The 24,769-nt window shown below is 46.3% G+C and overlaps 1 protein-coding gene across 1 annotated transcript; it reads right to left on the bottom strand.

The window, feature by feature from the left end:
* Positions 1–334: 334 nt before the first annotated feature.
* GPRC5C (G protein-coupled receptor class C group 5 member C) lies at positions 335–24,175 on the bottom strand. The gene is made up of 5 exons (XM_080994820.1): positions 23,738–24,175; positions 11,577–12,642; positions 6,507–6,601; positions 4,686–4,832; positions 335–2,870 (listed from the first exon to the last, which is right to left on the bottom strand). The coding sequence occupies exons 2-5, from the start codon at positions 12,616–12,618 to the stop codon at positions 2,838–2,840; spliced, it is 1,317 nt and encodes a 438-aa protein (XP_080850946.1). The 5' UTR covers positions 12,619–12,642; positions 23,738–24,175; the 3' UTR covers positions 335–2,837.
* Positions 24,176–24,769: the final 594 nt, after the last annotated feature.

The following is a 24,769-nucleotide window of genomic DNA, read 5'->3' on the forward strand; positions in this document are numbered from 1 at the left end:
ATCCGATTCAGTGGTAAAGCACAGGTTTTCCTGGAGAAAGCGCCAGGGCCTAAAAACAATGCCACCCCACTTGGGCACGGCGAGGAAAGCCCAGATCTGTGCCTAGAAAATGCAGAACAAATGTAAGTGTAGATGAGCCCTTCAAGGAGTATAGCAGACCTTGAGGAAGTTGAGTGGGATTGGCTTTCCTTGATCACCTGACTCTCAAGGTGAGGAAGGCCCTGTTTGTTGCTGGTTCTCCAAAAGGCCTGCCCATATTATTTGGCCTCCCCATCCCGTTCCTCTCCAAACTCACGAAAGAATATAAGAGAAAACAAGAAGTCGGCCACAAAAATTAGGAAAAAAACCAAAACTGATTTAATTTGTCAGAGAACTCTGGGCTAAAAAAAGCCAGTCCTAAAAAGGACACACTTCTTCCCCCGACCCCCACTTAAATAACACTTGGATTAAAACACAACAGTCGCACACGACCCTCCTCCTGAGTTCTTCCTGCCATTCACTCACAGCCAGATTTTAAAAATCACACTGCATTATCTAGAGAACAACTCACCCAAATACACACATACATACAACAGCAAGGCGCAGAACATCATTCTCAGTAAGGCTGGCCAGAAATCATGACTCACTGTGAGGCTCTTCGTGACTAGCCTTGGCTTCAGTGAGCATAAATTCATATTCTTGAGCACAAAGTGGTAGGGCGGCAGATTCTAAAAGCTGGATATGATCCCTCTCCTGCCATTGTAGAGAGTGCTTAAGATAAAAGTGAGGCCCATCTACAAAAGGCACTGAGTAGACCCACTCTCGGAAAGCAGAGGCCAGGTACAAAGGCATTGCCGGGAGTGTGTAGCTAGCACTTTCTGCATGTCCATTTCTTCAAGCCCTTCTCCCAACCAGGCCCACACAACAGCAGCGTCCACCTCCCTGCCTGTATCTGAGAGAAAAACAGAACCTCTTTTCCTCTCTCCAAAGTGAGAACAAGGAAGAGGAGATAAAAGGTGGTGGAGCCTCAGGATGCTAAGAGTACCAGGAAAACGGTCAGGCCATAGCCCAACACAACTGGCACAAAGCAGTGCGCGGGCAGCATGTGAGTGGTGGCACCTTAAAAGACTAAGGCTGAGATCCTGGCACCACTTACCTGGGAGTAAGCCCCACTGAGCTCAGAGGGACTTGGGTGTGTTTTTTTCTTGATGTGGTGAGGTTTGTACTGTAACTGTTTTATCGCAGCACAAAGCTCTCATGGGTCAAAGCCCACTTTTGTCAAAGGCAAGATATACATACAGGGAGAAGGCAAGGGGATTATAGGGTTGTTATTAGCTGAGACAGATTGCCTAACAATGGAAGAGAAAAAGGGGGCGTCACTTTATAATGCGCATGGCATAAAAGCCAAGAGAATTTTAGGCAGGAGATTCAGAGTAGGTGCGGCCCATTCTCAGCAGATGAGGAGTGAAGTATGAATAAAACTAAAGAGAGGCAATTACTTTTCTGTGATGAGCTCTGCAGCCCAAGACTTCCAAAGCTTTATCCTCTGAAACTCCAGTGGAAATACAGCAACTTTGGGCATGGAAAACTCCCCATTCTCCTGAACTGCTAGACCCTCTGGCTTCACTTTATAATTCCATCTCCCCTCCTTCTCTCCTTTCTGTGGGGATGAACTTATGTATCTGTCATGTAACTGAGGTGACCACTTTGCGAATCTCACTCAGAGGTCCAAATGAGCTTGTGCTGGGGGGCAGAACTGGGAGGGGGACCCTTTTGACGTTGCATCTACTGACAGGGAACAGCAGATGTCATGAATCTCCCACAACTCTCTCTGTGTGGAAACTAGGAAGTACCCCATCTGTCTCCTTTAGCTTTCCCCATCAGTTGGCACCTCCTGTATGTTCAATGGGTGGCACCTAGAACTCACAAATACCCCCAAAACACAGTCGTCACAGACATCTGAGATGCTGCCTGCAAAACAAGACAGAACTGCAACCCCCCTCATGCACCTTGGCACCCAGAGCTAAGCACCAAACATCAAAAAGTCCTTATGCGGCCTTCATTTTGTGTTGCCCTGAGGGGTGGAGAGGCAGCAGATCTGGAGCAATCAGGATTCTGGGACAGGCATAATATCTGTTGCACTTCAGGGTTGGTCCAAAGGCAGGAGGGCTACGAGAGAGCGGTTACCACAGTTCTTTCTACACTTGACAAAGTTTTTCTCCGCGGAAGGACTAGCATCTACACGGCCTCCGTTGAAGAGGAATCGAAACAGCAGCACCCTTCTCAGTTCTGAAGCACTCCCTTGTGGGATTTGGCAATGGGGTGAAAGGTAGGGGCAACTCAATCATCCACCAGGAGGCCAAGTTGTGGCCTAGACAAGATCATCTCAGTATTAGGAAAGGCGGATTTGTACAGCACAAAAACAGGTAGCATTGCAGAAGAATGTGAGACACTCACAGCAAAGTCAACGTGGTCCATGAATGGTGTGGCGTGTTAAAAAAAAAAAAGAAGGAGGAGGAAAGAGGGTCCCAAAATGCTGGCTAGTTGTACTGCAGAGGTGGCACTAAGAAGAACTTGATTGAAGGCTCCAAGGAACACAGAAGTCCTGCTGTCCAGAATTTTAAAAAAACAAGCAAACCACAGGTGTATCCCAGTACAGCAACCCAGATTTTCTAAAGCAGAGGTCAAGCAGAGCACTTGGAGTTATGTGTAACAAGAAGAAACTGTATTGTCTCCACTGCCAGAATGAAATCTCAATGGCTAACTGAGGCCTAGCCTCATTAGATGCAACTTCGCAAAGGCAGGTTTTGCAAGGCATCCTTGAGGAACAGGACCTTCTGAAATCAAGACTTTGGCTTCTACCACCTGCTCTTGCTGTAAGGAGATGAAGCCTGAAACAAAAGACAAGAGTGATACATTAGTTTTCTTACAGCAGGAATGGTCTTTTAAGTATAGCTAACTAAAGCCAACTGGGATGGGGTGGGGGCAGGAAACGAGCCCTTCTAAGTTTGGAACTGACCCTAGATTGGGTTGCACTCCTCTGAAGGATCAGCTTTGCAGTTCACACTCCACACTTACTGGAGTGTGGTTCAGATGTTGGGAGTTGGCAAGGGGTGCTTTTTAACAGCTTCAGTTGGTTCACCAGCCGCAATCCTATCTGGAGAGAATGGACCTTGCCTTGGTTACCACCTATTTATTAGCAACATCCAGGCTTGTAAAAGCTGCTTAGAAACTTCAAATGGTAGAAAATACAGCCACCCACTGGTGTATATTTACAGTGTGTTTCTGGAACCAAATTAAAGTGTTGCAAATGACCTTTAAAGCCTTGGAATAATTTGGGACCAGGTTACTTAAAGGACCATCTGCATCCATTATCAACCTGTCCCTGCCTTTAAAATCCACTTCAAAGGCCCACCTACAAAGACAATTAGGTTGGCTGGCAAATGCCAACCATGACTTTCTCAGTGGTGGCCCTCCAATTATGGTGCTCAGTTCCACATCATATATTTACTAGTATTTTATGCTGTTTAAAACGTCTTTTTTAAAAACCGTGTTAGGAATTTGTGGGGGGGGGGTGTACATTTTTGAAAACTGCTTTGAGAAGCGCTTTGCTTGAAAAGTGGTGTATAATAATAAGTGCTATTTTCCTTTAAAAATATTTAGGAGTACTCTCATTTTGACTCAAGAAAATCACCATTTGATAACATTATTCCTGCTTATAAAACCCAATTTAAAAAAAACAGGGAAGAAAACCCCCATTTTATAGTTCAAATCGGGGGGAAAAAATACAATAAATGGATAAATGTAGAAAGATTCACAAAATGTTTAGCGGTATGCGTACCCCTGCGTACCCCTCAGAAAAAACCCCACTGGTAATAATAATAATTTAAAAATTAGCAATCAACCTAAATAAAATTTGCAGGATATTCCAAAATTCAAAGTGAGGACCAAATCACTGCTTGTATTTTCTCCAGGTTCTGCGGTTGCACAAGTCGTGCATTACTCTGCAAGGCACATAATACAGTGGTACCTTGGGTTACATACGCTTCAGGTAATAGACTCCGCTAACCCAGAAATATTACCTCGGGTCAAGAACTTTACTTCAGGATGAGAACAGAAATCGTGCTCTGGTGGTGCGGCGGCAGCTGGAGGCCCCATTAGCTAAAGTGGTGCTTCAGGTTAAGAACAGTTTCAGGTTAAGAACGGACCTCCAGAACGAATTACCGTATTTTTTGCTCTATAAGACTCATTTTTTCCCTCCTAAAAAGTAAGGGGAGATGTGTGTGTGTGTCTTATGGAGCGAATGCAGGCTGTGCAGCTATCCCAGAAGCCAGAACAGCAAGAGGGATTGCTGCTTTCACTGAGCAGCAATCCCTCTTGCTGTTCTGGCTTCTGAGATTCGAATATTTTTTTTCTTGTTTTCCTCCTCCAAAAACTAGGTGTGTCTTGTGGTCTGGTGCGTCTTATAGGGCGAAAAATACGGTAAGTACTTAACCCGAGGTACCACTGTATGAACTAACAGCAACATACAGGTCAGCTGCAGTCACATGGGTGTATTATGAATTGCAGAGATTGTATCAAGGCAAGCCGGGCTAGAAGCAATGTATAAATCAGTTCAGAGGGGCAGAAAGATAGGGATTCACTATATATCTGTAGTTGGGACTGGAACAGAATTCCAGTCGCAGCTGCATTAGCCAATTACACACCTGCCCGCTCTTTCCATCTTTCTGTGCCACTGCCTGCTTATTCTGTGAAATGTAGGCATCCTCAGCACGCAGTGTAGAATTGGCACTGCCCATCACTTGGCTGTTGGCTGTGGCGCGAGGGAGGATGACATCATAGGGGCCCTCAGACTGGAAGCAAAACAACAACAACAACAAAAAGAGTAAGAAGTGAGCAGAAAGTGTGGTCAGAAAGGCAACCAGGAGCTGCAGTATGGTCAAAGAAACATAGCCAATCAACATTCTGCACGCATCATCTATAGGAATACAGATTTGACCTTCAATGAAGAAGGATTGAACTGTTCCATTTTCAAATCACTTTTCACCAGGCTGTATGAAACTTTTCCTGATTTTTGACATCATTTCCACATGTGAGAAACTGTTGGCACATGCAACAGATCTGAGGCTTTTTTAGATCAAAACAGAAGAAAAAACTGTTTTGTTTTGACTTTCCAAGGGCATGACTCAGTCAGAGAGCATTTTCACTTGGGTCCCTGGAGCAGCATGGTTACATGCACATTTCAAGTTCATGCATACCTCGGATTCCTAAATTGCAATATACTAAAACTTGCAAAACAGTAGAAATACAGTAGCTGCTGCCGCAATACCAAAGATATTGAGTAAATGCCCAAATCCAGCTTTTGCCGCAGTGTTAGGTGAACTTCTGTGTGGAGATACAAATGGACGCTAGGGAAGGTGCAAACTCCTCTCTCATCATCTCTGACATCCCAAATTCACTGAGTATATTTTGACTGTGTTCAAACAATCATGCCTCATTTTAATATACTGAGGTGTGGGTGAGCCTCTCTTGGCCATGCCTTGCAGCCCCTTTTCATTCCTCTCTTTGCGTGAGCTGGCAAACAAATCATGGGACCTTCCAATTAACTATCGTTTCCAGTTTTGTCTGAAGCAGGAAACCATGATTAACAACTCTGGAATAAGCCAGGATATTAAAACCAACTTTAAACCATGGCTTTGTGTCTGGCTTGTTTGAAGCTTTTCACGCTAACCATCGTTTCCCCCAGTTTGGATGAAACAGGAAACTATAGTTATTAGAAGACTTCCTGGTTCCTTTCCCAGCTCCCGCAAAGGGTAGCACCAAGGGCTGTGTCTGCAAGCTCAGATATAATAATCTGAATGCTTTCTTTGACCAAGTCAGATGACAAAATAGTCAGATGAACTGTCTTCCCTAACCTCAATCCTTTCCCCTGCCACACATATAATCTCTGCAGGACAATACAGGTCAAATAAACTCCTTTGGTTTTGGTTTTATTAAAAAAAACATGTTCCTGTCAAGCCTACTTCTCCCAGGAAGCAAATGAGGTGGTAAATCTGATTCTGATTGTACCTTCTCAGACTCCAAATGAGGACTCGCATAACTGAACACTTATCCATGAAATAAAATGTTCTGAAAACATTTTTTTCCAAACTAGGTGTTGAGTCAAAGGGTCCTAGGCTTGCCATCTGAATAAGGCGCAGATGAGAAGCAGTTCCACCCCATTATCCTGCAGAATCAGGCTGCACTCAAAGACCTGTGAGTGTTAAGTTTACATCCAAAGAATGCGAACACGCAGAGTGACCCTGTTTATCCTGCTCCCTTATCTAGAGTTAACTACACAGAATATCTGGATGTGATATATTTATGAGAGGTTTCACCTCTCTCCGTCAGGAGCCAACTTCTCCTGCTGAACTGCTCAAGAGGATGTTGTGTTTTCTATTTTATTTTTTTAAGAAGCCCAACATTCTGGAAGCTAAGCTACAGTCGAGAAAGATAAGAAACACCAGCAGAGCTTCACACTCACTTACAGGCCCCTTGTGCATGAGAGCCATCTCTGTGGGCTGGTACACACTCGTCAGCAGCTGCCCGTTGTATCCGCTGTATGGAGACACAGGTTTTTTGGCTGAAAAGAAAGAGAAATCACAAGAAAATAACATTAAAAGGCACACAGGCTTGGGAGATCTTCAGTGACAAAGATGGTTTTCAGACAGCGCAGGCTGAGCAGAAGCAGAAGATTTTTTACTCAAATAACCCATGTAAGAGACAGGATAGTGGTTCGCCCCAGGTACCTCGGTTGATTAGAGCATGGTGCTGATAATGTCAAGATTGTAAATTCAATCCCCATATGGGACAGTTGCATCATCCTGCAGTGCAGGGGGTTGGACTAGCTAATCCGAGGGCCTTCTGGTGGTTCCCTCACTGTGAGAAATGAGGTTACAGGGAACCAGGCAGAGGGCCTTCTCGGTAGTAGCGCCTGCCCTGTGGAATGCCCTCCCAGCAGATGTCAAGGAAATAAACAACTATCTGACTTTTAGAAGACATCTGAAGGCAGTCCTGTTTAGGGAAGTTTTTAATGTTTGATGTTTTATTGTGTTTTTAGTATTATGTTGGGAGCCGCCCAGAGCGGCTGGGGAAGCCCAGCCAGATGGGCGGGGTAGAAATAAATATTATTAATTATTATTATTATTATTATTATCATCCTCATCCTCATCCTCAGGGTCCCTTCCAACTCTACAGCTCTATGATCCTATGATGCATGCTTCTGTTTGTGCCACTTTTTCTAGGCACGTCCATGACTTCCAGACACAGGTGCTAGCAGATCTTCTTTTTTCTTTTTCGTTTTGGTCCCACCACTTTCCCCAGCAAAATCCACTGTTTGCTGCTGAATCAGAATTAATGTCAATCAGGTTTTCCATGGATTGCTGTTTGTTCCGATTCAGCGGTAAACAGTGGGCTTCCCTGGGGAAAGAAAAAAAATCGTGCTCAGACCTGTGCCTGGAAGTCACAGAGACCTGTGCTTAGAAACTGCGGCACGAACGGAAGCATGGAAAAGCCCATACTCCACAATCTAGTGTTGAGCAAAGAACACTGAGATCATAGTGGTCCCCCCCCAACACGCAGGACAGAAACATGACTCATGTCAACGTAAGTTCAGTGTTGTGGGCACAACTCTATTGAACTCCCTCTTACTAGAAGTTTGAGAGGCACCGCCCATACTGTGTTTCAGACACCTAGAGACCTTTGCATCATGAATACTTATCTGACGTTTTAAATTTTCTGATGTTGTTTTTAAATAGATTTTAAATTTCTGAGATTTTTAATTTTTTTAGATTTAATTTACATTTTAAACTTTGGTGCTTTTGAGACCTGGATGGTGAAAAGCAGGTTGTGTTTAAAAATAAATAAATACATACATACATAATAAAGGTAAAGGACTCCTGACAGTTAAGTCCAGTCGCAGACAACTCTGGGGTTGTGGCGCTCATCTCGCTTTACAGGCCAAGGGAGCCAGCGTTTGTCCGCAGACAGTTTTTCAAGGTCATGTGGCCAGCATGACTAAACTGCTTCTGGCGCAACACCAAAACCAGAGCAGCACACGGAAATGCCATTTTTTACCTTCCCGCCGGAGCGGTACCTATTTATCTACTTGCACTTTGACGTGCTTTCGAACTGCTAGGTTGGCAGGAGCTGGGACCAAGCAACGGAAGCTCACCCCGTCACGGGGATTCGAACCACCAACCTTCCGATCAGCTAGCCCAATAGGCTCAGTGGTTTAGACCACAGCACCACCCGCGTCCCTCAAATACATAGAATACCCTACATGGTAACCTCCAGATGTTGTTAGACTCCAAATCCCATCAGTCCCAGCCAACAACATCTGAACACCACCATGTTGTCTACCCATGATATAGGGTCAGAGAAGGCGTACGGTTGGCTTACAAGAGGCATACATGATGGTAAACTGCTCGCAAGCAGAAGAACCACGCCTAAAAGCCAAAATAAAGCATGCCAATTTTAACACACTATCCAATGATGCATTCACAAAGTTGCATCAAAAAGATAATATTTTTTTTCTCAATTCAACACTGCATTAACTTACACAGTTACAAGAGCAGATCCCGGTTAAAAAGGGTGGCAGCCCTAAATGACTGCATGGGCAACAATCACATTTGTACTCATTTTGACAGAATCACTATATATGTATATTGTTGTAAACAAAAATCTGCCTTTTTCCCTTATGGGGTATCCAAGAAGCTACATAAGGACTCTGTATGGGCTCTTGGATACCCCATAAGGGAAAAGGGCAGATTTTTGTTTACAACAATATGTATATATATGTATATACATACAAACACAGAGAGAGAGAGAGAGTCAGACGTACAAATTAGCCCTGAGAGAGCAAAACTATTAAGAGTTCGTCTCCGTAATATACAATGCTTCATTTCATATGCCACTATGCGTTTGCAAAAGCCTTCACCGCTTTGCAAAGAAGTGATTGCTATAATTCTTCCATGCTGTTGGAAACAAAGCAGGAAGCACTAACTAATCAATGTTCCCAAGTGCAACAACCATCAGAAGCCTGCTGGGGCACTCTGTGACTTAAGCCAGCCATAAAACAAAGCCTTGTTTGTGGGTAACTATAGACAGAGTAGGTTTTAATGAGCACACTGTGCTCAGGAGACCTTTCCTAAATAAGAGAGTCCTCTCTAGGGTTTAAGAAGCAAAGCGTGCTGTAATAAAATCCTGTCAGCCATGTAGTCATATGTGTGTATATTTTAGCCTATTGGTTTTTCCAACAAAGAATTGTGGAGCAGTTGAGATTTTTGACTGTGTGTGAAATGGCAACATGCTTGGTTACTATTGCCATCAAACATACATGGGACTTCCACAGCCAATTCAGGTTCTTTGTCCCTATCATAACCTAGTTGTGTTGTTGTTGTTGTTGTTGTTGTTTAGATTTACATACCGCCCTTAGCTTTGCTGTCTCCTTCTATAGAAGAGCAACAAAATGAAAGGTCTTAACTTTGGCTTTCTTCAGCAGTGTAGTACATATATTTCCACAAAGACTGAAAGATTAATTTTTTTTAAAAAATGAAGGGGGGACGGACAATTTTGGAGTTGCTTCAGTGTCTGAAATATGGAGAATCAAGTTCTACAGGGAATCCAAAACTAGACACAGAAAAAGCAGATTACTTTTCTTTTCAATGCAGAAATATTCAGAAGTTCTAAACAAAGAGGAATACATAGCAAAATTGATCCTTGATGAGATAATCTAAGGAAATTCAAAGACATGGTGAATAAGTGTAAAACAGCAGGAAGCAGAGGCATTTCGGAGTGAGTCACAGAACAATGCTGTGAGTTCTTCACTTCATATCATGCAGATGAGGATAGTTTTGCATGTTGGGGCTTTTCTTGGTGGTGCTTCTTATAAAGCCTGGAGAGAGAATGACAACAGCTTGTTCCAAATTGTGCTTTTCGGTGGCACATACAGGTTTTTCCCTCTGCTTGAAACTGGGGGAGGCTAAACTGGCAACAGGTTTCAAGAAGACACTTTCTGTGGGATTAAGGTCTTAGGTGGGAGGTTGGCAGCCAAGAACAGAGGTTAGAGAGAATATATTTAAGTGACATTTTCAGCACAGGGAGCAATGCAGGAAATGGTTCCTTCACACGTGGGCAAAGCAGCTTCTCATTTATATGTGGCACATATACCCCACACTTCATTTAGGAAGCTCAGAATGGCTCACTTGGGGATCCGTGATGAGCTGCAACAGCATCATGTGCTCATGAATCATTTTCTCAGCCCGCTGGCAAAGAATCAGTGCCACAGTAGTAGATTCTTTAAAATAGGGCACACACTAGTAACTGGAGAGGGAGAAGTCAAGGTAATCCAATCATCAAAACAATTTATTTACAGAAATACTCGTCTGGGTCCATCATCTCACGCAGATGGAATTGTGGCCTTTTGAGCAACTACTAGGGCAAAAGGAATCCAGCAATTTATTTTACAAGACGCGATTCCTCTCATTTAAGTTTCTAAACTCCTGCAACTAAAATTTTGGGGAAAGAGACACAAATCTTGTATTTGCAGATGTAAGATTATGCATACTGGCAGCTTTGGAAAAATCAGAAGGAGCGGGATTTAGGATCCTCTTCCTAAATTTCAAATTATCATCACCTGAACTTGGCCCATGATGAAAGTAAAGCCAGTGCCATCCTGGGCTCCTTTGAAGGAAAGTCGGGATAGAAATTTAATAAATAAATTTCACACCGTCATGTTCTAAGCCAAGCAATATATTTATAGCCCAATCCTATGATGCTCTCAGTTTGAAGTTAAGTGTGAAACAGCTTAGAGGTTTTATGTACAATCAAGAGGTATACAAATTTTCTTAAATAAATAAAAAGTCTCATATAAAAGTTTGTAAATTTTCAGCCGCACATCTTCTCTGCAAGGTGGGTTTCCGAGTCTCAAAATCCAAAACAATTTAGCAAAGCTAAATACTTTGCAAAGTATCCAAGATCTGAGCTGTGATTTGACCTAGCCGCTCTCGATTCTGTGTGGTTTATTAAACGAAAATGAAAGTGACCGGAACAAAGGAAAAGTCAGGAAATTGAATTACTACGTCAGAGGAGAGGAGAGGGAAGCGAGGGCGGAGATCAGCCATAAGGCCATGTCTCTTTAACCGGAGGCACAGAAAAGATGTCAGGTCTGTCCATGCCAGTGCTAGCCAATGTGTTGGGTTTTTTTGCCACAAGTGTGCCACAAGTCAAGTCTGTTCGACTTCCAGAATGTTGGAAAACCAAATGGCGCCTTCTGATTGGCTGCAGGAAGCTCCTGCAGCCAATCAGAAGCTGTGGAAATCCTGCCGGACGTTCGGCTTCCAAAAACGGTTCACAAACCGGAACAGTCACTTCCAGGTTCGCGACGTTTGGGAGCTAAAATGTTCGGGAACTAAGCTGTTCGAAAACCAAAGTACGACTGTATTTTAAAACAAGCCTTGTGGTGTTCATGCCTATAGAAAAGCATGATGGAAGTTTCTGCAAACCAACCCCATGCCCATTGCCAACTGCCTCTCCACAACCTGTATGTTGAGGCTTACCTGAAGAAGGTTCGTCCATTGAGAAGGCCTTGTTCTCCACAAACATGCTCTGGGATTTCTGTTCCTTGAGGATGGTTTCATATCCCACTCCCCGGGTGGGGTAGACATCTTCCTCATAGATTTGCTCCGGTCCTGGCCGGATGACTTGGGAGATCTCTGGGATGACATAGAAGAAAATAAAGACGCAGGCGTTGGAGACGAGAGCAATGGCCAACGTGGGGTCGTCCCAGGCCTGGCCTCCTTCCTGCTGGTTGCCGTAAATGTACATCACAATCCACACAACCCAGATGGCCATAGAGAGGGAGGTGGTGAGGAGAACAAAGACGGCGTGCTTCCTCCAGTGCTTGTAACGTCCACACAAGACAGGCCACGAGGCAACGAAGGCAAGCACTTGCAGGAACATGACGTAGATCAGCGCCATGACAAAGTCTTCATTCTTCACCCGGCAGGGGTCCTTGGGCGAATCGTCGCCCCTCACCACAGTAATGATCAGCCACTCAGCGTTGATAATGACCTCCACCAAGACGAGGAGCAGGGCCATGCCAAAGGTGACCCAACCCCGGGGCCCGTGGTTCCGCCGGGCGAGGAAATTGAGGCTGAGGGAATGCGCCACCAGGCAAGAGAAGCACACGGCGAAGAGGACGCCGAAGAGGAAGCGCCGCGAGGCGCACGTGGAAAAATCTTGCTTCACGATGAAGGCAAAAGTCAAGCAGAAGAGCCCAAAGGTGCCAAACAACAGGAAGGCTTGCGTCCCTACCAAGCTCTTCTTCCGATAGTCCTGGACAAACGGAACGCTGGCCACAAGGACGACGGTGAGGACAAAGGTGGTTACAACACCAAAGGTGGCTACCGCCTCCAGCACGACTCCCCAAGCTGACGACAGGTCGCACAGGTTGTAATAGATGGACTGCAAGTCCTTGCCGCAGCCTGCCGGCGGCGATGGAGTCACTTCCGCCAAGCATACTTTGGTGGGAAGTCCCAGGAGCCAAAGGTATGGCAGCAGCGCCTTGGGTACACCCATCGTTTTGGAGCGATGGCACATATTCCTTGGCACTTTGGGAAAGAACTGAAAAACAGGAGGGAAAAGACAAGGTTAGCGTATCCGAAAGAAAGCGTATTGTTATCAGAACTGGGCAATTTTGTAGTATCGATGGTGATGCTTGGTTATATAACAGAACCGGTGAAGGTCTATACCAGCGTTTCCCAACACTCCAGGTGCTTTTGGACTACAACTCCCATCACCCCTAACAAGTAGGACCAGTGGGCCAGGGATGATGGGAATTGTAGTCCATTAGCAGCTAGCGACCCAAGTTTGGGAAACCCTGGTCTATACCCTGCCCGGCCCCCTGTACCAGCACTGCTGGGCTTTGTCGAGGTTTAGGAGACCAGCTACTGTACAGTGGTACCTTGGGTTAAGAACGTAATTTGTTCCAGAGGTCCTGCCTGTACCCCATCCCCGTTGGCTTTAGTTAGCTATACAGTGGTACCTCGGGTTAAGAACTTAATTCGTTTTGGAGGTCTATTCTTAACCTGAGACTGTTCTTAACCTGAGGTACCACTTTAGCTAATGGGGCCTCTCATTGCCACCGTGCTGCCACTGCACAATTTCTGTTCTCATCCTGAAGCAAAGTTCCTAACCTGAGGTACTACTTCCGGGTTAGCAGAGTCTGTAACCTGAAGCGTCTGTAACCTGAGGTACTGCGTTAACCAACAATTAGTCCAGAGAGCAGGGTGACACTGGTGGTGACAGAGGCATTTAAAAATTGAAAAGGCAAGGGCCATGATTCAGTTGGTACAGCATATAATGTACCTGGAAAGATGTAATGAACTTAAGAAGAGCGTTGCTGGATCAGGCCAAAAATTCCATCTAGTCCAGGCATCCCCAAACTCAGCCCTCCAGCTGTTTTGGGACTACAACTCCCATGATCCCTAGCTAGCAGGACCAGTGGTCAGGGATGATGCGAATTGTAGCCCCAAAACAGCTGGAGGGCCGTGTTTGGGGATTCCTGATCTAGTCCTTTGGCCAACCAGATACCTATACAAATCCCGCAAGCAAGACCTGAGTGTGATTCCCAACAAATAATGTTTATATATAGCAGGTTATATATATATATATATACAAGCAAAGTCTTCCCCTCACACCGCCTAAAAACTTTTTGCCTTTAATTTGAAGTATATTTTGACCTCTTTCAGAGGGACAGGATTTGTATCCCTGCCTATTTGTTTTGGTCTTTGATTTCTTGGTCTTTGATTTGAATTGTTGTTGTTTTGCTTGTATTGTTTTTAATTGGTTTTAATATTAATATCGCTTGTCAGAAAAACACATCTTGCAGAAGTGTGTTCTATTAAATCTGCACCATGTCTGCCTTCAATCTCCAAACGTTCAGCTTCCTCCGATGGCCCCAAGTTCTAGTATGGGAGAGCAAAACTTACTCCATTCACTTCCTCCACAGTGAGGCAGGCCTGTGCCTCAGGGCCAAACAACACATTATGCAGGAGTTTTGAGATTAGATCTTCTGCCATTTTAATCGCAGCCAGGGGGGGGGACTCCAAATGGGAGCAGTGGAGCATGGATGGGGGGGCAGGCAGTGAGTGTTTAAACCCTTCCCTCTGCCAATGTTCTCTTCCAGATCTGATCATTTCTCCTCAAGTTGACGTTATAGCCCGGTTGGCGGGGGAGGAAATGTTTGAGCCTCCCCACTCCTGAAGGGCTAATACAGTAGCTTTTGTTCTGGATAGGGAGTGAGCCGTGTCGGAAACTCAGATATACAGTGGTACCTCGGGTTAAGTACTTAATTCGTTCCGGAGGTCGAAACTGTTCTTAACCTGAAGCACCACTTTCGCTAATGGGGCCTCCCACTACTGCCGCATGATTTCTGTTCTCATTCTGAAGCAAAGTTCTTAACCCAAGGTACTATTTCTGGGTTAGCGGAGTCTGTAACCTGAAGTGTATGTAACCTGAGGTACCACTGTATAAGCTAGGTGCCAAATGGCTCCTTAAACCAAGATTACAGTCCCCAAAATGAAATGTCTATTTTGGGACAAGACAGCTCCAAAGTCTTATTTTTCAAGTGGTGGGCTGACTGTGATTGATTCTCTGTTAAACACCTGGTTAGTTCAGATGACAACCTTGAGCTAGGGTAAGAACTTTGAGAACTTAAAGAAGAAAAGTCACTTGATCCAGTGACAGGCCACATATAAGGAATCCCGTGGATACAGAGTACAGTGGTACCTCAGGTTAAGTACTTAATTCGTTCCGGAGGTCCGTTCTTAACCTGAAACTGTTTTTAACCTGAAGCACCACTTTAGCTAATGGGGGCTCCTGCTGCTGCCACGCCGCCGGAGCCCGATTTCTGTTCTTATCCTGAAGCAAAGTTCTTAACCTGAAGCACTATTTCTGGGTTAGTGGAGTGTGTAACCTGAAGCGTATGTAACCCGAGGTACCACTGTAAACATGTCCCACAGTGCCTCTTTTAAATGACTGGCCCTGTATATATTGGCCTATTCCTACGGGACGGAGCATGAGTGTGTGAAAACAGTCAAGATCCAAGAATCCCCAGATGGTGGAGATGCCAGGCATCATCCTGGCGCCCAGGCATCTTCACTTGGTCGCAAGTGGCCAATAGCCACGTGAAAAATGAGCCTGGCACCTGGATAATTTCAAGCACAGGGAGCGAGGAGCACCCCACATAATACATAGCTCGTCCTTGAGAGAGGGGGAGAGCCGCTGCCAATCTGGGTAAAGTATGGGGCTTAGATGGGACACTGACCTGGCTTGGCATAACACAGCCCATTAGGTTCTTATCCCATCCAAAGGGTATATGGGCAGGTGACACCACAATTACATAGATTCGGAGCAACGCTGAAGAGTATTTAAAATGATGGACCAAGGCGAGAAGAGAAAGAATAAATGGGTTGAGAGGAAGAAACCATAGACTCCCAGAGTGATCAGCAGCAATCCATTAAACCCTACCCTCTTGAGACTTCTTCCTCACTCCAAGGTTAGAGGCAAAAATACACTAACTCACTGCACCACCAAACCACCAGCAGCCAGCCTTCTCAGGCTTCACCTAGAGGCAGCTGCCTTTAGCATCTTGTTGGGATGATTTAAGTCAGGCATCCTGCCCCACCCTCTATGTGCCTCACCCTGACCTCCCTGGAAGCAGGCCAACAGTTAAATTAGCAATTTCGTTCCCAACGTCTATTACATGGGTAGGCAAACTAAGGCCCAGGGGCCAGATCCGGCCCAATTGGCTTCTCAATCTGGCCTGCAGACGGTCCAGGAATCAGCATGTTTTTACATGAGTAGAATGTGTCCTTTTATTTAAAATGCATCTCTGGGTTATTTGTGGGGCCTGCCTGGTATTTTTACATGAGTAGAACGTGTCCTTTTATTTAAAATGCATCTCTGGGTTATTTGTGGGGCATAGGAATTCGTTCATTTTTTTCCCCAAAATATAGTCTGGCCCCCCACAAGGTCTGAGGAACAGTGGACTTTCCCCCTGCTGAAAAAGTTTGCTGACCCCTGGGACTCAATTACCTTGATTTCTTTTGCAGCAGCAACAAAAAAAAAGACCTCAAAGTGTTCACAAAATTAATATAAAATAAAGCTTTGCCTAAGCAAGGGAGGCATCCGGCTCCCTGTCCCTCTCCTCCAGATTGGCAAATTGCGGAAGGCTGGAGAGGAGAGAGGCCAGAGAGAAGCTAGGTCAGGCAGGCCAACGAAAAACGCCTGAATCCCCCCTTTTTTGTGGCTGGCTTTTGAGGGATTAGAGTTCAAGGAAACAGAGGTGACTTTTAGATCATTATTCTTTTTTTAGAAATCACTAGAGCAGGGGAAGAAGAACACATCCTCACGTAGGATGTCATTTCTAAAAACAGCTGTAACTGCAGCATAAAAGGGGGGAAAACAAAACAAAATAATTAGCTGCCCCACTGCAAAGCATATTCCCAGACCAGCCATGTTCCCCCTGAGAAAGAATCGGCCGGCAAAGTGTTGGCCTCCCCTTGGCTGCCACTCAACACTTCTTGGTTCCCAGGCTTAGAGGATTGCAGATGACTTCCGAAAGAAGAGAACTCTCTCACATGCCTTCCAAATCCGCTTGTTGTGGGGCTAGTCCCAGCTTCTGGGGATTGGGGCTTTATGCTACAGCATGTGAGAGCTAGCGCTGCTCCAGCTTTCTCTCTCCTATTCAGACAGCCGCTTCTTGTACTAGCTGAGAATGCCGGCGCCCATTCAGTTTAGGTTACCTTTAGGAGTACAGGCACGAGGCTAGTTCAGCTCCAAAACCTAACAGTCCATACATTAGCGTGAATGCTGCACGTTCTCTGCTATGCAAAAGCCCGTTTTCCAGTCTCAAGGTAAAGTGCTGAGAAGCAGGAAGGTCCCTTATCCTTTCAGTTTCTTTTCTGAACTATAACCATCATAAAGTTTGAGACCGAATGATGCAAGGTTAAATGGAACTAAATTCATCAGACAGCTTTTAGCTGGGACTGTTCAAGGACCTGTTTCGTTGGCTTAGGTAAGAATAAGGCCTGTCTTGTCATAGTTTCAGCACCAAGCAAAGATGTTTTTTTTTTCTTCTCCAGGGCATTTGGGCAGCTCCAGAAACTAGTTGCTTGTATTCTGATTATGCTTTTAATAGGCTTGTTTTTATTTTTATACTGGTTGTAAACGGCTTTGGGACTTTTCGCAGCGGGCAGCAATATATAAAACTAATCATCGTAGTAAACAACCTGGTCAGCCCTAAGAACCAACTTGCACTCTATAGATCATCACCTATGTGGCTTTAATTGGCTCCATGTAATGTATTAACCTGGAGGTCTAGATGAAATCCTGAGAAAGTAAGACCATTTAATTTTTGAAGACTGCAGTTCTATCGGTGGTTCAGAAAACATACAGCTCAAAAATCAGAAAGAGGCAGGAATGATCGGAACAATGATGGAGCAACAGGATACCATCCATGTAATGCCCATGCTCAACTGATGCTCAGAAATAGCTGTGCCCTCCATGTTGTAGACTCCAAATCCCATCATCCCCCAATCAGCAGGGCCAATGGTCAGGGATAATGGGAGCTGTAGTTCACAAAATCTAGAAGACACCATGAAACAGCCACACATCTTTCCATCATTACATCTCCATGCCAAGGGACGGCAAACCCTTGGGTGCAACCCTTGGGTGCAACCATCTTTTTCTGGCAGTGTTCCTAGTAAAATGGAAACTGTTAGGACAACTCTTATCTGAGCTGAACACCTAGGGGTTTGGGGCATGAATGTTCTTGTTTCAGATGAGACCACTAATCTGGGAGGGCTGGCACACAGAATATTTTCTCAGCTCTGCAAGTCTGCAATTCTGTGAAAGCCAGAGCACTTATGTGATTTCCTCCCCAGCTTACATAAATCAGCATTGCATAATTCAGCATTTTCTAGTCGCCAAACTTGGATACTTTTTATGGTGTGGAATATTAGACTTCCTGCTTAAGAGATTATTTATCATCCCACTAGTGTTAAAAGAGTTTTGTCTGGTGGCTTATCTGTGGACAGAGAGAAATTCAAGCATTCCCTCTTGTCTGGAGCTGCAAGACTACCTTGAACAGCTAACTCACTAGCAGAAGTTTGCTGGTGGTCATTTCAGTACATCTACTCCAAAACTTCTTCCCTGCCCTAGCAGCTGGACAGGGCTTTGTTTTAGTTAATGTGGTTTCCATCTCAATAATCACAGTTAGACTGCTTAATGATTAAGCCACAAAACTTGCAATGCATTTGTGCGAACGCATTCGCTTTCTTTGCAAAGAATTTGCAAACTTTTGGGGGGTTGAAAGGAAAACAACAAACCCGCCTCATTACAGATCAGGTATCACATATATGTTATTTTCAAATGCACCATTCTATATAGCCCATTTCATTGTTTGTGTAGGAAAAACACACACTGCGTTTCAGAATTGTGGAGACTACGGATGATTGCTGTGTGGCTATGGGATCCACTGTTTCCTGCCTAGCGCATAACTGTGTAGATTGAACAATAGCTGCACTTCACTCTGGAAGCCACTGATTTGTGGTGAGGCTTTAATTCTACTCTGCCAATCATTTCGGGAGACAGGCAGGTTGACTGCATCTCACACCTCTAGAGGTGGGTTTTTTAAAACCACTCCTTTCAGCAGAGCCACAAAGTCCCCTATGGCTTACAGGCTATCCATGTGATAGTCAAGATGAATGATGAGGAGCATGAGAAACACTTACGTGTGGTGCTACCTCCAACGACTAAAGGTAAAGGTAAAGGGACCCCTGACCATTAGGTCCAGTTGTGGCCGACTCTGGGGTTGCGGCGCTCATCTTGCTTTATTGGCCGAGGGAGCCAGTGTACATCTTCCGGGTCATGTGGCCAGCATGACTAAGCCGCTTCTGGTGAACCAGAGCAGCGCACGGAAACGCCGTTCACCTTCCCGCCAGAGCGGTACCTATTTATCTACTTGCACTTTGACGTGCTTTCGAACTGCTAGGTTGGCAGGAGCAGGGACCGAGCAACGGGAGCTCACCCCGTCACAGGGATTCGAACCGCCGACCTTCTGATCGGCAAGTCCTAGGCTCTGTGGTTTAACCCACAGCGCCACCCGCGTCCCTCCAACAACTGGGGAGGCTCAAATCCACACACACCCAGCTATGAATCTCACAGGGTGGGCCTTGGGTCAGCCACTCTCTCTCAGCCTATCCTACCTCACGTGGTTCTTGGGAGGCTGCAGTGGAAGGGGCAGGAATACTATGCATGCTGCCTCGAGCTCATGGCTGGGGGGGGGGGGAGTCGGAATATTAATGCAACAAATAAAAATACATTTTTCTAAGTCCTTCTAAGCAGATGTAGAAAGCTGCAGTCTGCATATGGAAACCGAGGTACACACCACCAGCTTGCTTTTACAGCCTGGAAATTATAATGAACATGTGCAGGTATTCCTGGTGTTCCTTTTTTCCCTGCAGCCACGACATGCCCAATAGTCGCTCAGTCCAGACGGTTGGGCACGGTCAAATCCCAGCCGCCTGCTCTGTGTACTCGAAACATTATGGCAGCATTCTGCTCTGCAAGTCCGCACCTCGCAAAAGGCAGGAGGGGTGCTTTTTGTTCGTTATCTTGCTGAACGAATGCGGCAATTATAGTTCTGAGTTTCTCACCACCACTCCTTGCCTCAGGGTTTCCTCGCTGAAACTGCTTTCCTAAGCACCTGGGTCTCTATGGAACATCTATGGCACATGCTACACAGCTAAGAGGAAGGAGAGACTGTGTCCCAAAGCATGGTCTGAGTGCATGCATGTGTTGGGAAGAGGTGCGCATGGGAGGCAGCCTGAAAACCCTACATGCATTGCCTTGAGTGCCAGGATGGAAGAAACCATCATTCAGTGAGGACTTGGCCTATCTGTCACCGCCACCTCTGTCTTTAGAGCGAACATTTTTGCCCTGCTAATGAACAGCATTTGATCAACATTACCCCATGCAAGCTCCTGGTGTAGATGCCCCAGTGGGAGTTATTATGGAGAAGAGCAACGTGGGGTTGGCGGTAGTTCTGTTAACATCGCTGCTGGCTCACCAGAACTCCCCCCCCCAAAGAAAAACCCTATATGAAGTGGCTTAACTTTCATCCTCACTTTCCCTACAGTTCAAATCCTAAACTGGCAAGAAAACGGTGCTTACACCATGTTGAAACTGGGCACTTGTTGATCTTGGCAGCGACATCTTGAAATTCGATTTGATTTGCTCTAATGGGTCATCGCTGCCTAGGGATGGCTCCAAGGGTGACCACGCAGAAGGTCCCAGGTTCAGTCCTGGGATCTCCAATTAAAAGGATCTTGGGAAGGAGGAACAGGAAACACCCCTTGCTCAAGAGCCAGTGCCAAACAGGAAAAAAACAAAGTACAGTGGTACCTTGGGTTAAGTACTTAATTCGTTCCGGAGGTCCGTACTTAACCTGAAACTGTTCTTAACCTGAAGCACCACTTTAGCTAATGGGGCCTCCCACTGCCGCCGCGCCACCGGAGCACAATTTCTGTTCTCATCCTGAAGCAAAGTTCTTAACCTGAAGCACTATTTCTGGGTTAGCGGAGTGTGTAACCTGAAGCGTATGTAACCTGAAGCGAATGTAACCTGAGGTACCACTGAATGTAACCTGAGGTACTGTACTGAGCTAGATAGGCAAATGGTCTAATGTTTAGTAATGGCACAGCTTCACACGCTATCAACATTTCTCAGGAGCAAGCAACAAATAACATGTTGCATTAATAATAATAATAATAATACTAACCGTGTAGAGGCACTGCTCAAGGGGAGAGGAATCACGTGCCAATGTGAAACCACAGTGCTGACAGAACCGAGGATGCCTGATTATCATCTTCCAAAGCAACTACTCTATTCCAAACTTAAAAATGGAAAGCGTAATGCTGGTGGTCAACAGAAGAGGTTTAAAGACTCTCTCAAGGCAAATCTTAAAAAATGTAGTAGAAACACCGACAACTGGGAAACACTGGCCTGTGAGCGCTCCAATTGGAGAACAGCCTTTCCCAAAGGTGTCCTGGGCTTTGAAGACACTCGAACTCAGGATGAAAGGGAGAAACGAGCTAAGAGGAAAGCACACTTGGCAAATCCACACCATGATCAACTCCCGCCCGGAAACCTATGTCCACACTGTGGAAGAACGTGTGGATCCAGAATTGGCCTCCACAGTCACTTATGGACTCACTGCTAAAACAGTGTTTATGAAAGAATCTTACTCAGCTACAAGGGATTGCCTAAGAAGAAGAACAGTGCTGACATTTCTGCTTGTTTCCATACCATCTCAGGAGCACAGAGCAAGCCAACCACTTTTGTTAAACACTTCAGGGTCTTTTAAACTTCTCCACTCATGTCCCTTCTTGCACAACAGAGGCTTGGGTGGGTGATCTCTTTCACTGCACTAAATAAGGATCTTGCGTAACACAGCATAGGAACGTGTTGTGCTTCCCATTCCAAAGAGCAAAACCCCCAGTGCCATCGTGGGCACGTCTTCGTCAGAGCAAAACAAAACAATCCATGCAACTTGCCGTGCCCCCCCCCCCCCCCAGTTTAACTTCAGAGGCCCAGGCTGTCCCATCCCGTATGATTCACTCCTTCTCCAGGAAGCAAGCCACATTTATCAAGGTAGCTGGAAGCTGTTACCGGATCTGTCTCAAGAGGCTGGTTCCAGCTAAGAGCCTGGTGTGGGCAGAGGGCAGGAGAAAAGGCAAGGGAGGAGGAAGCAAAGAGAGACTATCTGTTTTGGAGAGCAAGAGAGAGGAATGGTTTGGAAAGTCAGGAGTTGGTGTAGCAGATCCTATTGGCTCTCGCCCTTCTCACCGGGGTTCAAAATCCCCTAAGGACTTCTCAGGAGAGGGTGACCGTTGGGAGTAAGCACCGCTGAATCCAGTGGGCCTCATCCCCAGTCTTTGTACCCAGGATTGGCTTTTTCGTATTGCAGGCAAAATAAAAAATAAAAAATGGGGAGTTACTGAAGGTCATATGGCAAAATCAGCAAGCAAGCAAAAAACTGTGGGGCGGCAGTGGGAGTGAAAAGGTTCATATTCCGCTCCAAATCGCAGAGCTATACTCTCACCGATGGGACGGCCTGTCACCTGCCTGAAAGTGGGGGTTGGCAATGTGGCCTAGTGGGCACACATGAATCTGCGGACCTTCTGTGGCAGCCTCAGGGTCCCTGCCTCTCCCCGCTGCTGAAATTAGGCTTGGGAGAAGCATTCTATCCTAGCCAATATAATGTGTGAGACACTCACAATTGTTTCTTCGGTTTGCAAAAGTGCCCACTAGCTCGCAAGGGTTGGCAACCCCTGCAACTCTGCAGTGCCATCCATTGGGCAGTATAACTTTGGTGTTTGGGGTTTTTTTAAACTTGGTTCCGAGATGGGAGCTTGGCAAGGCCTTTTCACCTACTCCAGAGCTTGGAAAATTATGTGACCCCCTTGCCTGGAGTCCAAAACTCCAAATCCACTTAAACAGGACCAGAAAGAAGCTAAGAGTTCTGCTTTACAACTCACTATCCCTTGCCCAAAATCTACATCTTAGTTCTCTTCCCTTAGTACCGCAGGACTCATTTCCTTTCCCTTCCCCAAACAGAGCTCACCTGGTTCTCCACACCAACCAACACCACTCCCATTCCCACATTACCAGGGCAACATGTGAGAGAAACAACATTTATTTATCTGTCACATTGGCATCATGCCCTTCCTCCAGGGCACTTGGGGTGGCACATGTGAACTTATTCCACATTATCCTCCCAATAACCCCAACCCACTAGCAAGCTTTGAGAATGAGCAGAGATTTGATTCCTGGTCTTCTGGGGGCCGTTTTCATTACTACCCCACCCTCCACTATAACTCACAACTCGCTATGGTTTAGTTTCCCCTATTCCAGTTATTAGATCCTACTGGAGGGTTAAGACACAACCTAGTACATAGGCACAGATTGCATTTTGCAAACCCTTTGTCCTGTGCGTTTTTGTGTATCAACAGAACTACCACACCAGCGGTTAAACAGAGGCCAATTCACATTTTGCCAGCCCAGATTCTCAAAACCCTTTGACTTGTCTCCTTGCTGAAATCTAACCTTGGGGGGGGGGGCTATTTCCTCTCTTGTTTAAACAGGCTTTCCTCATCTCCATTTTTCGAAGCTTCACACCTCCCCCACCCAGTATCAAATACCGATTTAAAAAAGAAATGCCTAAATCTGAAAACCAAAACTCAAATGCACACCATGACAGTATTATTCTTCGGGAGAAGCATCTGTATCAAATTCAAACACTACAGCTGCGTAAGCTATTTCTAACGTATAGTTTAAAGGGCTAACCTAGGAGTTTCCCCCAACGCACAGGCTAGAGAGGGGGAGACTGAGAACAGGAGGCGGGGGGTGTTGTTGTTTGACCTGCTCTGTCCCTTCCATTCAGCCAAGGGAGGGGAACACCTTTGACGCACACAAATATTCTGGAGTCAACCGGGTCAGCAAGGCGGGGGGGAGGAGGAGAGGTTCCAAACTTTTAGAGACCCGTGCGGGGGAGTGTGAGGGAGATGGATCAGCTCTCCAGTGGGCGACTTCCACAGAAGATCCGCACCCCACGCATCCCCAGAGCGAGAGAAAAGCGCCCGGGCGCTCTTACCTGCCTCTCCCCACCGCGGAGGACAAAGCCAAACGGCGCCAAGCCGGGCGCCCGGGACTCCGAGGTGGTTTACGGTCCGGCCACTACCACCTGGTGCCTTTCACAATCCGGATCCGAAAGTTGAGGCTCTGGGAGGCAGGCAGGCGGCGCAGGGGGCGTGCCGTGGCAGAGCAGCCGCGCTGGGCGCGGGTGGGCGCGGAGAGGCTCTTTCTTCCCTCGCTCGGCGCTCCCTCGCTTTCGGCTCCGGGAAGCTACGAGCTTGACATCACGGTGACATCAGCCCCCATTCAAGGCTCTTATCGGGCCTTCGCCCAGCCCTGTGCAACCAGATTGCAGGCTAATCAATCACCTTCCCCGCCCACCGGCCCCGAAATCTTTGTGTCTCGAGTAGACGCGCCGGAGCGAAAGTGCCGCCGCGCCCGCCTCCTCCTCCTCCTCCTCCGGCTCATCCTCGAGTCGGTTCTCTGGCGCTGCGATTCCAGACCTGGTTTTGTGGCCGACACTCCCCCTTTTCTCCACCACGCCTCTTCCTTCTTTCTTCATTGTATTCAGGCGCTCAGGTACAACAAATCCCGCATGACTGGTGAAGCTTAAATCTTTCGTGTGCGCGCGTTTGTTTCCAGGCTGCATTTCACAACGAGGTGGTGGCCCCGGTGGCTTAATTGCAATAAGAAACGTGGGGGGGGGGGGGAGCTGTGGTGAACGCATGTGCTCAGAGGCACTCTGCATATGCTCAGAGGCACCCTGGGATTTGTTGTCGCTACATCAGCCCTGTTCTCACATCAGTAGGATCTCTTTGGGCTTGCTGCCAAATCACAAATCGTAGAATTGTAGAACTGTAGAGCTGGAAGGGACCACAAGGATCATCTAGTCCAACCCCTTGCAATGCAGGAATCTCAGTTGAAGCATCCATGACAGATGGCCATCCAACCTCTGCTTAAAAACCTCCAAGGAAGGAGAGTCCACATCCTCCCGAGTGCACTTTCTTCCCTTGCTCAGCGCTCCCTTGCTTTCGGTTCCAGGAAGACACAA

This window comes from Podarcis pityusensis (assembly GCF_964106645.2).
Source record: "Podarcis pityusensis genome assembly, chromosome: 2".
Classification (NCBI taxonomy): Eukaryota; Metazoa; Chordata; class Lepidosauria; order Squamata; family Lacertidae; genus Podarcis; species Podarcis pityusensis.